At 44.7% G+C, this 11,934-nt stretch overlaps 1 protein-coding gene across 2 annotated transcripts in view; it reads right to left on the reverse strand.

Moving 5' to 3' along the window:
- nbeal1 (neurobeachin-like 1) overlaps nucleotides 1-11,454 on the reverse strand; it is a 160,590-nt gene extending 149,136 nt beyond the window's left edge. For both annotated transcript variants that reach the window (XM_080720925.1, XM_080720924.1), the window contains exons 1-2: nucleotides 11,379-11,454; nucleotides 10,591-11,049 (exon numbers count right to left, since the gene is read on the reverse strand). In XM_080720925.1, the coding sequence (XP_080577051.1) occupies nucleotides 10,591-10,641 (51 nt within the window). In that variant the 5' untranslated portion in view covers nucleotides 10,642-11,049; nucleotides 11,379-11,454. The remainder of the gene's footprint in view (nucleotides 1-10,590; nucleotides 11,050-11,378) is intronic.
- Nucleotides 11,455-11,934: the final 480 nt, after the last annotated feature.

The following is an 11,934-nucleotide window of genomic DNA, read 5'->3' on the forward strand; positions in this document are numbered from 1 at the left end:
GCCGTGACGGCAGTCCAGGGGTGCCGTGAAATCATTTGATAATATTTGGAATTTATTTAGACACTTGAAAAAATATTTAGTATCATTTTACACTTGAAGTACAAAGTTATTTTCAGTCAGTTCTAACCAAAATGGCTATTATCTCAACGTTTTCCTCGCAAAATAATCACTAAAATATGGTCAGTCGGGCAGAAACCTTGTATCTCCAAGTTTCAAATGTGTAGTCTTTTGGTAAAGCAAATCCCTGCTTCATCATACAAGACTGTCGCACAAAACTAGTGAAACAGCTGATCTACAAGCACACAACGCCTCGAGGTGCGAGGCATTGTGTGCTTGTAGATCTGCTGTTTTCACTAGTTTATTACATTTTATAGATGATAAATACAAAACTAACGATTTTGGACATAAAAGGTTTCCACCCGACAACGACAATATGCTATAAATATAAGGTGCTGGGAGTGAAAAATATGTATGGGGTGCCCTGAGACAAAAAAGTTTGGGAACCCCTGCTGTACGGCATGTGAATGTAGATAGTATGAGAGAGAGAGAGAGAGAGAGAGAGAGAGAGAGAGAGAGAGAGAGAGAGAGGTAAAGGAGTAAACAGGAAAGGATGTTGATAATAAGAGAGAGGGTGAAAAGAATGGAGGAGAAAGCGAGACAAAGGAAGAGACAGAAACCAGAGATTTGGGCTAACAGCTTGTATGAAGGGAGTGAACACGTTTGTGGCAGCATAGCAAATGACTGGTGTGTGTGTGTGTGTGTGTGTGTGTGTGTGTGTGTGTGTGTGTGTGTGTGTGTGTGTGTGTGTGTGTGTGTGTGTGTGCGTGCGTGCGTGCGTGCGTGCGTGTGTGCGTGTGTCAAGTGTCAGAGAATGCCTTTAGTGGGTGGCTGTCAGTGGTGGAAAAAGTACTCACATTTTTTTAAGTAAAATTATCAATACTGCAATATAGCAATACTCTGTTACAAGTAAAAGTATGGAATTAAAAATGTACTTGAGTAAAAGTATGAAAGTATTGTCATCAAAATGTACTTAACTCTTTCATAGCCTGGTCAGAATGGCTTGTCTGTGGACTAGCCGGAAATTTCTAATATTGTATTATGATCTGATATTATGTTTATAAACATCAGCCCGCCCCCCCTCCTTCTTGGACGCCGTTTTTTCCTTCTTTTTTTCGATCCCACGGTCATAAAATCACCATAAATATCTGGATCCGCATTGGCATATAGTGGGGATTTTGGCCGAGTCGTCTTTCCACCCGTGCGTTTCGCGTGCAGGATCCGTGCACATCGATGGGGGTGCATGTGATCATCTCTGTGTGTACAATCCATGGCAAAAATGTCATTAGCCTAGCTATTTTTTTTTCCCGATCATTATCATTTATTTCATTTTTAATGACCTATTGTGTAAAAGTGTGTAAAAATGAGATCTGGCTGAGAACACCTTAGCTATAATTGTGTAAAAGTGAGATCAGGCTGAGAACACCTTATAATTGTGTAAAAGTGAGATCAGGCTGAGAACACCTTATAATTGTGTAAAAGTGAGATCAGGCTGAGAAAAAGTTAAAGTACCAAAAGTAAAAGTATAAAATGTTTGAAAATAGCAGATCTACAAGGTCACAACGCGTGTGAGCTTGTAGATCTGCTATTTTCAAATAGCCTACAGTAGGTATAAAATAGGGCTAAAGTGGTTTATGTGTGTTTTATAATTTGCATCTGCAAAGTAACTAGTAGGCTAACTAAAGTTTTCAAATAAATGTAGTGGAGTAAAAGTACAGTATTTGGATCTGAGATGTAGTGGAGTAGAAGTAAAAGTATTGGAAATACTCAAGTAAAGTACAAATACCTCAAAATTGTACTTAAGTACATTATAAGTAAGTATATGTACTTTACGTGTGTGTGTGTGTGTGTGTGTGTGTGTGTGTGTGTGTGTGTGTGTGTGTGTGTGTGTGTGTGTGTGTGTGTAAAGTGTCAGAGAATGCCCTCTTTTAGTGGGTGGCAGGCAGCATGTCTCAGAGCACAGATGCCCATTGAGGACCTGGGACTGTGGCAGGGAGGGACACGCCCTGGTTTTACAGCAGGACGCTGTTTATTCTAGGCCTCCATTACTGACCCCTACACACACCCAGTGTGTGTGTGTGTGTGTGTGTGTGTGTGTGTGTGTGTGTGTGTGTGTGTGTGTGTGTGTGTGTGTGTGTGTGTGTGTGCGTGTGCGTGCGTGTGCGTGCGTGTTTGTGGCAAAGCAAAATAGAGTCACTTGCTCTCGACTTGCTAGCCAGAATCATAATTCAAGTAATGGATAATGCACTGGGAGAAAGTCAGTTATGAGAAAACAACCACAAGACAGTGAAGGGGAGCCGTTTACCCTCCCTTAAGTGTGGTTATTTTCTCATAATAACAGCGGCTAACTCGCCAAGCCTCCAATAGAAAAGCCATCCATGGTGCTCATTCATTCCTTCCGACTACTCGAATGAGAAGTACACTGCACAGCATGGCGTGCTCTTTGATGTCTCTTTTTTAACAGCTCTAAACTGATTCTACACCGTATATCTGTTCTCGTTAGCAGTGGAATAGAGAATTTATGTACACCCCCCCCCCCCCCTTATGTGTCACCTTGTTCACCAAGCAAGTGCATGTGATCCTGCTTAACACTTCGGACACCTAAAACGTCCAGGAACGTGATAATAGCACAGTGCAGCGCCACGGCCCCATTATCACGTCCAGGGAGGTGTTAGCTGGTTACCATGGTTACCAGGTAACCAGGTGCTGCGGAAGGACACTGGTGAGTGAAAAAAAAAATCATATCCCATGATGCTTCGTGAAAGCAGCTCCTGATCGACTCCATTTCCTCATTCACATCCATTCTATATCTGGGCTCAGTAAAATGGCTTTCTCTCTTTGTTTATCCCCCATTGCTCGTTTGGTCAAGAAAGACACGCCATGTTCTTTGGACTGTAGCTGACTCATGCATCGCCGTGGTTGTATGTTTTTCTTCTCCGTGTGAAAGACAAGACGGTGAGCGGCCGTGAACGAGGGCCGCCACACGCACAACGTGCACACGGTGCGTGCACTCCGCCACCGAACATCAGTTAAAAACAATAGGAAAGATGCATGGGATGCCATAGTTATGACAAAACTATGGCATCCCAAGTGTTAATATGCATATTCCAGCATTTTATCAATTACCGCATTAAGCACTTAGCCAAGTCCATATCATTAAATATCCGTTTAGGTTGACATTTGGAGAGTTACCAACGTCCTCCTCAGCAACACGGATCAATAAACTTCCCTTTTCTAAATGAAGATCCCCAATGACAGATGGCTAGGAGGAGTGACAGCCCTTGTGACGTCTTTGGTGTCTGGGTCACCATTTGGAGAAATGCTGATTTAGTCTAGGGCTGCAAGTTAACTGTCAATTATTTTCTTGGCGATTATTATACTTTATATAAATCTTTATATTATTAAGATTATATATTATATTATACTCAAAATAATCAATTTTAAATGTGGAGAGACCTCCTGCTACAGTAGACATGCATGTATATACGTTGAGAGGCATTACCCCTGCGAGGCATTACCCCTGCCAATTGGCAGCCGCAATGATGCGTCACTCCGACAATTTATATATGGGCCCTCTAACATAGCAAGCGTCAACCTATTCTACTGGGTCCCATACATCATCTGGCTCACTCTGATCTGACAGGTGCCACTGTTTCTGGATCAGCTATGTTGTGGGGGGGTGGCACCACTGTCTGGTGGTTGAGTAACAATCTCATAACAGAATGACAACCGAATAAGTCCTCAATGCGTCCTCTCAAAGTGTCCATGACCCTTCACTGGGGGTAAGAGTGGCACAGTAAACATAAAGATGCCCTCTTATTCTTAAACAGAGCCAACCGTTGTTCAGCTGCGATTTGCTGCAGTCTGGTCTTATGTCGACTAGACGCTCTAATGCCCCGCCCTCCCAGACAGGCGTGGTCAGTCGGGCGGTCAGTCAGCAGGCCAGGTCAGTTAGATGTCTGCTGTGGCTGACCTATTTTAGTTTGGTGGTGAAGGCCAGCAATGGCACAGAGCCACCAAAACCGCAATGTTTAAGAGGCTCGCCCCTCCCTTGCGTTTTTTTAGGCCCAGTTCATTTGGCTGATCGGCGTCAGGGCTGCCCTCCAGCCCACAATCACTGCCTGTCACCCCCGGTGTCCCCTATGTGATGATGTCACCAGCAAGGGTGTACATTTATAGAGGCTGTGGGGGAGGGGCTAAAACCACAACAGGCGTGGCCGACACCAAATCTGAATGACATCATTGTTATTCTGGAGGTATTCATAGCACAGAGAGAATCAGAAGCCAAGGAGGGCAAGACAGACAGAAATAAAGACAGACAGAGAGAAGACGAATGAGTGTGAAGAAAACGGAAGGCCATGGAGAGTGAGAGAGAGAAAGCTAGCCTGAGGGAACAAAGTTTGCATGCCAGTGCATAAAACAGAGTGAGCTTGTCTGACTATGTATCTGTAAGAGAGAGAGAGAGAGAGAGAGAGAGAGAGAGAGAGAGAGAGAGAGAGAGAGAGAGAGAGAGAGAGACTGTGAAGATTAGACCGCAACTAGGAAACAAATGACAAAGCCGGAAAAAAAGACCTGAGTAATCTACTTGGGTAAATATGCAAAACCGCAGCACTTTCTCCTTCGTCATTCCCAGCTCACACCATACCCCCCCCCCCCTTTTCTTTTTTATTTCTCACTTAATCCGTCTACTCTCTTCCTCCGATTTACCCCCGACTTTCCAGGGTCTCATAAAGGCAGGCTTTTATGGCTGTGTTAATTTGACTGAATCGTTTGAGTCTTATCCAGTGGTGGAGTAAAATAGGCCCAGATCATCATGTGCTAATCCCCAGCAGAGAACCCTGGTTTGCGGACAGTAAAGAAAAAGAGGAGCACTGACGTACCATTTGGCAGGGTTTAAATACATTGTTAAGCTCTAAAAACTACTGCTGGGTTAAATATACAGGGCCATTTTCTGAGTTGTTGAGATCTAAGGGGGTTAGAGATAGGCAGGACTTTAATGATCCCAGTGGGGAAGGATGTGTAGGAGAGAAGTATGAATTCTAGGCAGCGATTCAATTAGTCATCCATGGAATTGTAGTAGAAACAGGCCTTTGATGGAAAACATTCTCAGAACAGCGACTCCAAACACCGACTGTTCCGGTCTGAGGGAGGGGCTTCATGTAGGTGCTGTGGCAGCAACGTTCTGCCCGCCGTAAACAACGCGTCTCCCTTTGCGTGGGGCAAGGGCTCCGGCATGGACCTAATGACAGGCGCCTAAGAGGATCGCCAGGCAGTTACGTAATGGTCTTAGCTGCCGTCTGCGACCTCTCGCCCCTGAGATGCCTGGGTGGCGGTGCTGGACCAGTGTGTGCCTCTGCAATCCACGCCCCGTCCTCAGAGACCACCTATCTCTGTTCTCGCTTTTAGCACTTAGCAGTTCTACATTCACCAACACCACAGACACTTCACCTACATTTAGCCCCTTTACTTCACACCTACTCATTTCCTCCCTGCTTGTCAACAGACTAATAGCACAGCAAACCCCGGCTGACTGGCAGCTTGATTAAGTGACATGAACACTGTTATTAATTACAACACTGAGACTTGCACTACTTCAAGTACTTGTAACCGCTAAGTCTCAGCGTAACTGACAGTTGAGACAATAGCGCGGGGGGGGGTGGGGATGCTGCTGCTAGTGTGTACTACTGTTGTTTTAGGGAACTGAATACATTAAAATTAATGTTAGAGATAAGCAAGCAATGATTCAGCGTTGTGACTCGTGACATGAATTGGGTGTCATGTCAGGCAGCACACAATGGCTGGTCTGCCACACAGAGCTGGGTGAACAGGTTCTCCAAGCATGGCCTGACGCTTCTTGTAACGCTCCATACTGTCAACAACGGACAAATCATCGCCTGCCTGACTGACTGGCAGGCTCCACCTCACCTGTTAACCTCTGCCACCATTTATGTCGTTGTCTAGTCTCTATGGCTCTGTTAATAATTACACTTGAAGGAAGGAAAGACGAGAGAGCGAGAAGGAAAAGCGCAGGAACAAACCCACATTGTGAGGTACTTTGGACTTTTCCCCTTGTTGGTGCCTGCAGGGCAGGCTATGCCAAAGTGGTAATGCTAGGTTAGCCAACCTACTGTTGTCTGATGCTTGTCATAAAGAGAACAAGGGGAGTGGGACGGCTTAACTGTAACTAAACTTAACTAAACGTGTTTGTGTGCAAGCCACAAAATCGTAAGCCTTATCAAAACCTGAGGAGTTCAAACACAGCTCTGTGTTGCACCTCTAGCTCCTCGTCCATTCCTCTTTTTTGTCAATGTAGCACCCAGTCTCCTAGGGTAGATACCCTCACAAAAACATGCAGTAATCCTGGTCTCTATAATGCCTCCCCCTAGCCAGCCGGGGCACCTGATAGAGGGGAAAGGAACTGGTTGGAATAATGTGTTCCTTCTAGAGATGTTACCGATCAATCGGCAATGGATCGGATCGGGCCAATCAAAACATGATCGGCGATAATCGGTGGTTTAGATCAAAAGGTAAATTCACCGATCCGATCGGATCGGTGCATCTGATCAACCAGCCGTTCAGTATGCCCACTTGAGGCCATTTTGGGGTATTGATTTCCACAGTGCTGAAGGAATAATTAGTTACTGCTATGATAATAAATATATAGTAATGCTGGTAAATAACTATAAGGCAAATATATAAATGAATTCATGAGTGAATGAATGAAATAAAGTTAAAACATTAACATTTAGAAAATATAAATAATAACTTGATCGGATCGGTGATTGATCGGGATCGGGTGATCAAACTTTTGTGATCGGTGCTCGGTGATCGGTTCCAAAAAACCTGATCGGACCATCCCTTCCTTCCACGCGCTACGTCCAAAACGGAGATATCCCCCCTGTCAGGTGAAAAGAAGCAACTTGGACTACTCATGCATAGAAGGAAGCATGAGGTCAGTCCGTTGTCTACCCAGGCACGGCAGAGGGAGTGCAGAGCCCAGGATTACAATAGGCAATTGGCACTGGGTGAAAGAACTGGTTACAAAATAACATGATATAGAAAAAAAAGAGTTTAGCACCCAGTGGAGCGATGCCACAAATAATGACGATAGAGAGTCAAACATGCTGGGCTTGAGTTTGAAAAGAGCTCAACACTGTGACCCTGGAGGTCTGACACAAGGAACCCTGTGTCAGGGGAGAAAGGGGGTCTTCAGTGCAGACATGCCGAAGCCATGGGCCTCACACACACCAACATTCCTGAGCTGATGCAGCACATGTGACTGCAAGTTCTCCTTACTGACAAATGTATCCCAGCAACCCTTATTCCCACACACGCACACGCACACACACACACACGCACACACACACACGCTTCATCATATTATAATTTTAAAACCGTTGACTTCTACAATGGCTATTAACGCCTGCCCTGCAATGTCACTAGGGCTGTCACAAATATTTTACATGACGATTAATTGACACTCAAATAATTGCGACTAACGATTTGATTGTGATTATGAAAAATCATTGCGATTATGTCAAATAATTGCGATTAGCCGATTATGTAATAATTGTGACAGCCCTAATTGACACCTTTCGCCACTAAAGGGGAACATTGGCTTTCATAATTGTCCCAAATGTGGATTTCTTTTGTTTCCTTCCAACAATCTTTTTCAGGCTCTTCAATAACGTTACTTGTGACTGGTCAAAGGGCTGTCATACCCAGGAAGAAGTGACGTTTCTTCTTGGCAAATCCTCTGTGATGTCACATAATCAATTCCTCTGCTCACGTGAAGATCCATGTACGTGATCATTTGATACGGCATGATGTGGTCCAGAGCTTCGACGGTAAACAAACTCTTCCTCTTTCATATTGTCACAATTTTACTATGACTGCCTTTTGTCATGTAACCTAGTAGCCTCCAGCCACCGCTGGAGCGTATATGCAGTTTAATTTCATTATTAAAATGTAACCCTACTACAAAAGAGTGGGGTTACTGTCTGACTGTTAATAATAGCAGTGTTAACTCATAGGCTCTGTACTACGATATGTCAATGGATAACTGGCCCACTGCGATATAGGCCAAGACTACATGTATTACACACACACACACACCAAACAGTAGAGAGAACACTTAGCTGTAGCTAATAGTGCCTGCTCACAACAAAAAAGAGACCTCAACACAAGTAGAGCCAGGGGTGAGATCACAGGGGCATCTGTCCCTCCTGAAGTCTTATTGGCTGTTTGAAGTTCTGCCCTCAGCAATCCAAAGCACCAGCTGAGAAACGTAAGCTAAACAGAAAACTGTAGTGCATTTGTTTGATTCAAAAGTTGCCCTTTGGCACAAAGAAAAACAACAACTAAAACGGCAGACAGTTTAATCTAATTGAGGGCAACTGGTCAGCATTTAATCTGTAGGAATTACAATTGGGGAAATCCCCTAATTTAAAAATAAACAAATGGATCCCAGAATCGCTTCTGTATACAAGTAAGTGTACAAGGTGCCCATTCTTCAGACCCAGAGAGTATATTGTTTCATCAGTGCAAATACGCACAACCCTCCCAGAACAAAAGCAGTGTGTACGCATGTTCATTGCCTTTTCTCCCAAGACTATGAGAAGAGTGTACAAGAAGTAGTGGTGTGTTTACACACTTACTTGTTATGTACTGTAGCACCAACATCATCTTTCACATGCATGATGATGTGAATGTGCGTGTATCAGTCAGTGGTGTGTGTGTGTGTGTGTGTGTGTGTGTGTGTGTGTGTGTGTGTGTGTGTGTGTGTGTGTGTGTGTGTGTGTGTGTGTGTGTATGTGACAATTTCCCTCCACACTTCGTAAAAGACTAGGATTGGGCATTTGGAGGTTAGTGTAGGACTGGGGTTAAAGGCCAGTCCACCACACCAATGATTCGCGATGCAACTCCTTGCAACATACAAGTACAAGCAACCATTATCCCAAATGGCGTTAGCAAGGAACTGCATTGGTGTGGATTGGCAGTGAAACGGTTTTGTTAACAGGAGTTGCATTGGTGGAATAGCCTTTTAAGAGTTACTGTAGTTATGCATGAATCATGATGTATACTTAGTTTCCCAGAGCTCAGCCCAAAATATGGCATTTCAAAAATGATTGTGTGCTTGTGTGTGTGTGTGTGTGTGTGTGTGTGTGTGTGTGTGTGTGTGTGTGTGTACCACCATGACCATCTGTGTCAGTAAACGTAGGCTTTCTGAGGAAGTATCATTCATTCTTATATCCGTACCTTATGGCCAGCAGCTTTGTTTTCATGGGGCAACTCACAAGGGGCTTGGGTATCCGCGCGTGCACACAAGTGTATGTGTGCGTGCGTGTGCGTGTGTGTGTTACGGTGAGGGATTACAGTGGGTAAGTGTGTTACTGCAGCACGGCTCACGTGAGGAGCAGCTCAGGCAGGCCGTTTTGATTGGACGCCCAGGATTGTGTGTATGTTTTATCACCGAGTGAATTAAATGGGCCCAGGAGCTGACTCAAGGCAAGCTGTCTCCCCCAGGGTATCACTCACCAAGCTGTAGAGTAGACACTAGTGCCAAGTTCTTCCCATACACACCCATCCATAGTGTATCTCCCCATTCATTCATTCTAACATTTCTCAACACGAAATGAATGCAAATGTAATGTGTTGCTTGTTGTCTAGGTGAGTTAAAGTTGTGTTCATTTGTTATTTTGAAAAAGTGAAGTAGAAAACAAACAGTCTTCTTCGGAGGGCAAAGATAAACTGTAAAGACAGATAGATAAAGGACATGATGCGAATCAACACAGGTCCTTAACTCAGTGCAAGTTTCACATTGTCATAAACTGGTGTAGTGGCAGTGCCACCCCTCCCCCCTGCCCACAATCTAAGCTACTGTAATAGCACATAGTTCGATAATCCATCAAAAAATGTTTCCTTCCACAAGTAAGTTGGCACCACTTGAAGAGATATCAGCATTTAAAGGATCAGCCAAATGTGTCAGTTATTTTTGTCTAAATTCACTTCAGATTTGCATTGTCAATATGATTATGATTGTGCCCTCCTTTCCAAAATAAATGTGTGTACTTCATCCCCATCAGACACCATTGTGGCAGCTGGCCCACCACAATAACAGAGAGGGGCAGAGCTAGCATAAATTGTTTTTGCAGACTGACACAAATATATGTGCTACTTATGTTGCATGCGTGTAGATTTTCCCCCCACTGCCTGCCGTTTAAATCTCTTAGGCTACCAAACTAAACTCCCCCTCCTCTACAAATACCCTGAGAACCTGTTGGAAACATTTCCACGCCATGGTGCAACTGCACTGAGCTCATCCTGTCAGAAGAATGAAATATGAAGACCAGAGAAGCATAACCTCTGTGAGACTGTCAGCTGTACAAATGTAACCAAATGGACCTGTGATCAACACCCAGGGTTGTCCTCTGTGCCATAAAATGCTATCCATTAGAAGACATTTCCATGGCAATGTAAACAAATCGGCCATTACATGTTCAGGCCAGGGCCACTACTGAGAAGTGTGTTTACCTTGTTGAGATAGAGCGTCCAGACCTCGTACAATCTCTCATTGGATGCCATGGTGCTCGATGCGTGCACCTACACGCACACTGGCTGTAGTACACACACACACAGGTGTCAGTTCTCCTCCGGATTCCTCATCATTATGACTGACGAGTTACATCTCCACCCCTGGACTTTACAATCCACATTGTCAAAATCCTTCCGCAAAAAGATAAAATAGCGTGAAAATGGCCCTCCTCTGAAGCTCCGTCTCTACCCCAGGTTTTATTTTTTGTATAAATATTATTACTGTGGCGACGAAAAACAATTATTCCATGAGTGTCATTCCCAGGGGACTTCAGGGGCCACAGCAGGGCCCAGCTGATGTCTGCACGGTCCGGACGACGCACAAGTACTTTTTCCACCACGGCAGCAGCAGGACTCAGGAGGAGGAGGACTGGACTCCCCGGGACAGCTCGCCTGTGTCTGTTTGTTTACCAAGGGAAATAATACATGACAGCACGTTAGAAAAAGACAAATAAATTAAAGCAAACTAGCTTTTTTTTACGTTGCTGCAGTAAACAAACAACACAAGCTAGTTGACCGGCCGGGGGCAACGACAGAGAAACAAACAAGAAAAAACCTTCCAAAAGATTGTGTTCCTTTCTGCAGCCTCAAGACGCAGAGAGGCGACAGCAGAAAAGCACACACACTCACTGTCATCATTCCTGGTGTGATATAATAATGTTTTACATGCTCACACGTATCGGTTGTCACGTCGTTAACGCCAGACAGTCCTGTAATGGTGTTCTTACCTGAAAGGAGCAACGGCCAACTGTCAAAAAACTGTCAAATGTCCTGCTGCTCGCTGCCTCCCCTCTTGCCTCCTCCTGTTCATGTGACAGAAACGCTGTGCGAGTGGACGGCACTGGCTTCACCTACCCTGCTCTCGCGATAGCCACCATGATGGCTCCTATTGTCCTATTGGTCCTATTGGCCGGGAACCCACGCGAGATTTCAGCCACCCCAACCCCTACAACATTACAGCCCGATTACAGCACTGAGCACTATGGGAAAATAGCAGACCTACAAGCTCACAACGAGTCGCGTTCGCAGCGCGTCGTGAGCTTGTGGATCTGCTCTTTTCTGTGACGAAATGTGTTAAAGAGCACTCAAAGTCCAAACAGGTTCGGGTTCACCCATGGGTTCACCCCATAGAGTTCACCCACCGGTGTCCCTGGACACAGAAACCAACTGGTTCTTTGTTTCTATTGTTTCCAGACATGTATTTGCTATGTGAAGGACTGTCAAATATAGGGGGGAAGAAACATGTCAATCAACAAAGGAATGCTTTGGCATTTAAAATGAAAA

Source organism: Nannobrachium achirus (genome assembly GCF_963921795.1).
Source record: "Nannobrachium achirus genome assembly, chromosome: 24".
NCBI lineage: Eukaryota > Metazoa > Chordata > Actinopteri > Myctophiformes > Myctophidae > Nannobrachium > Nannobrachium achirus.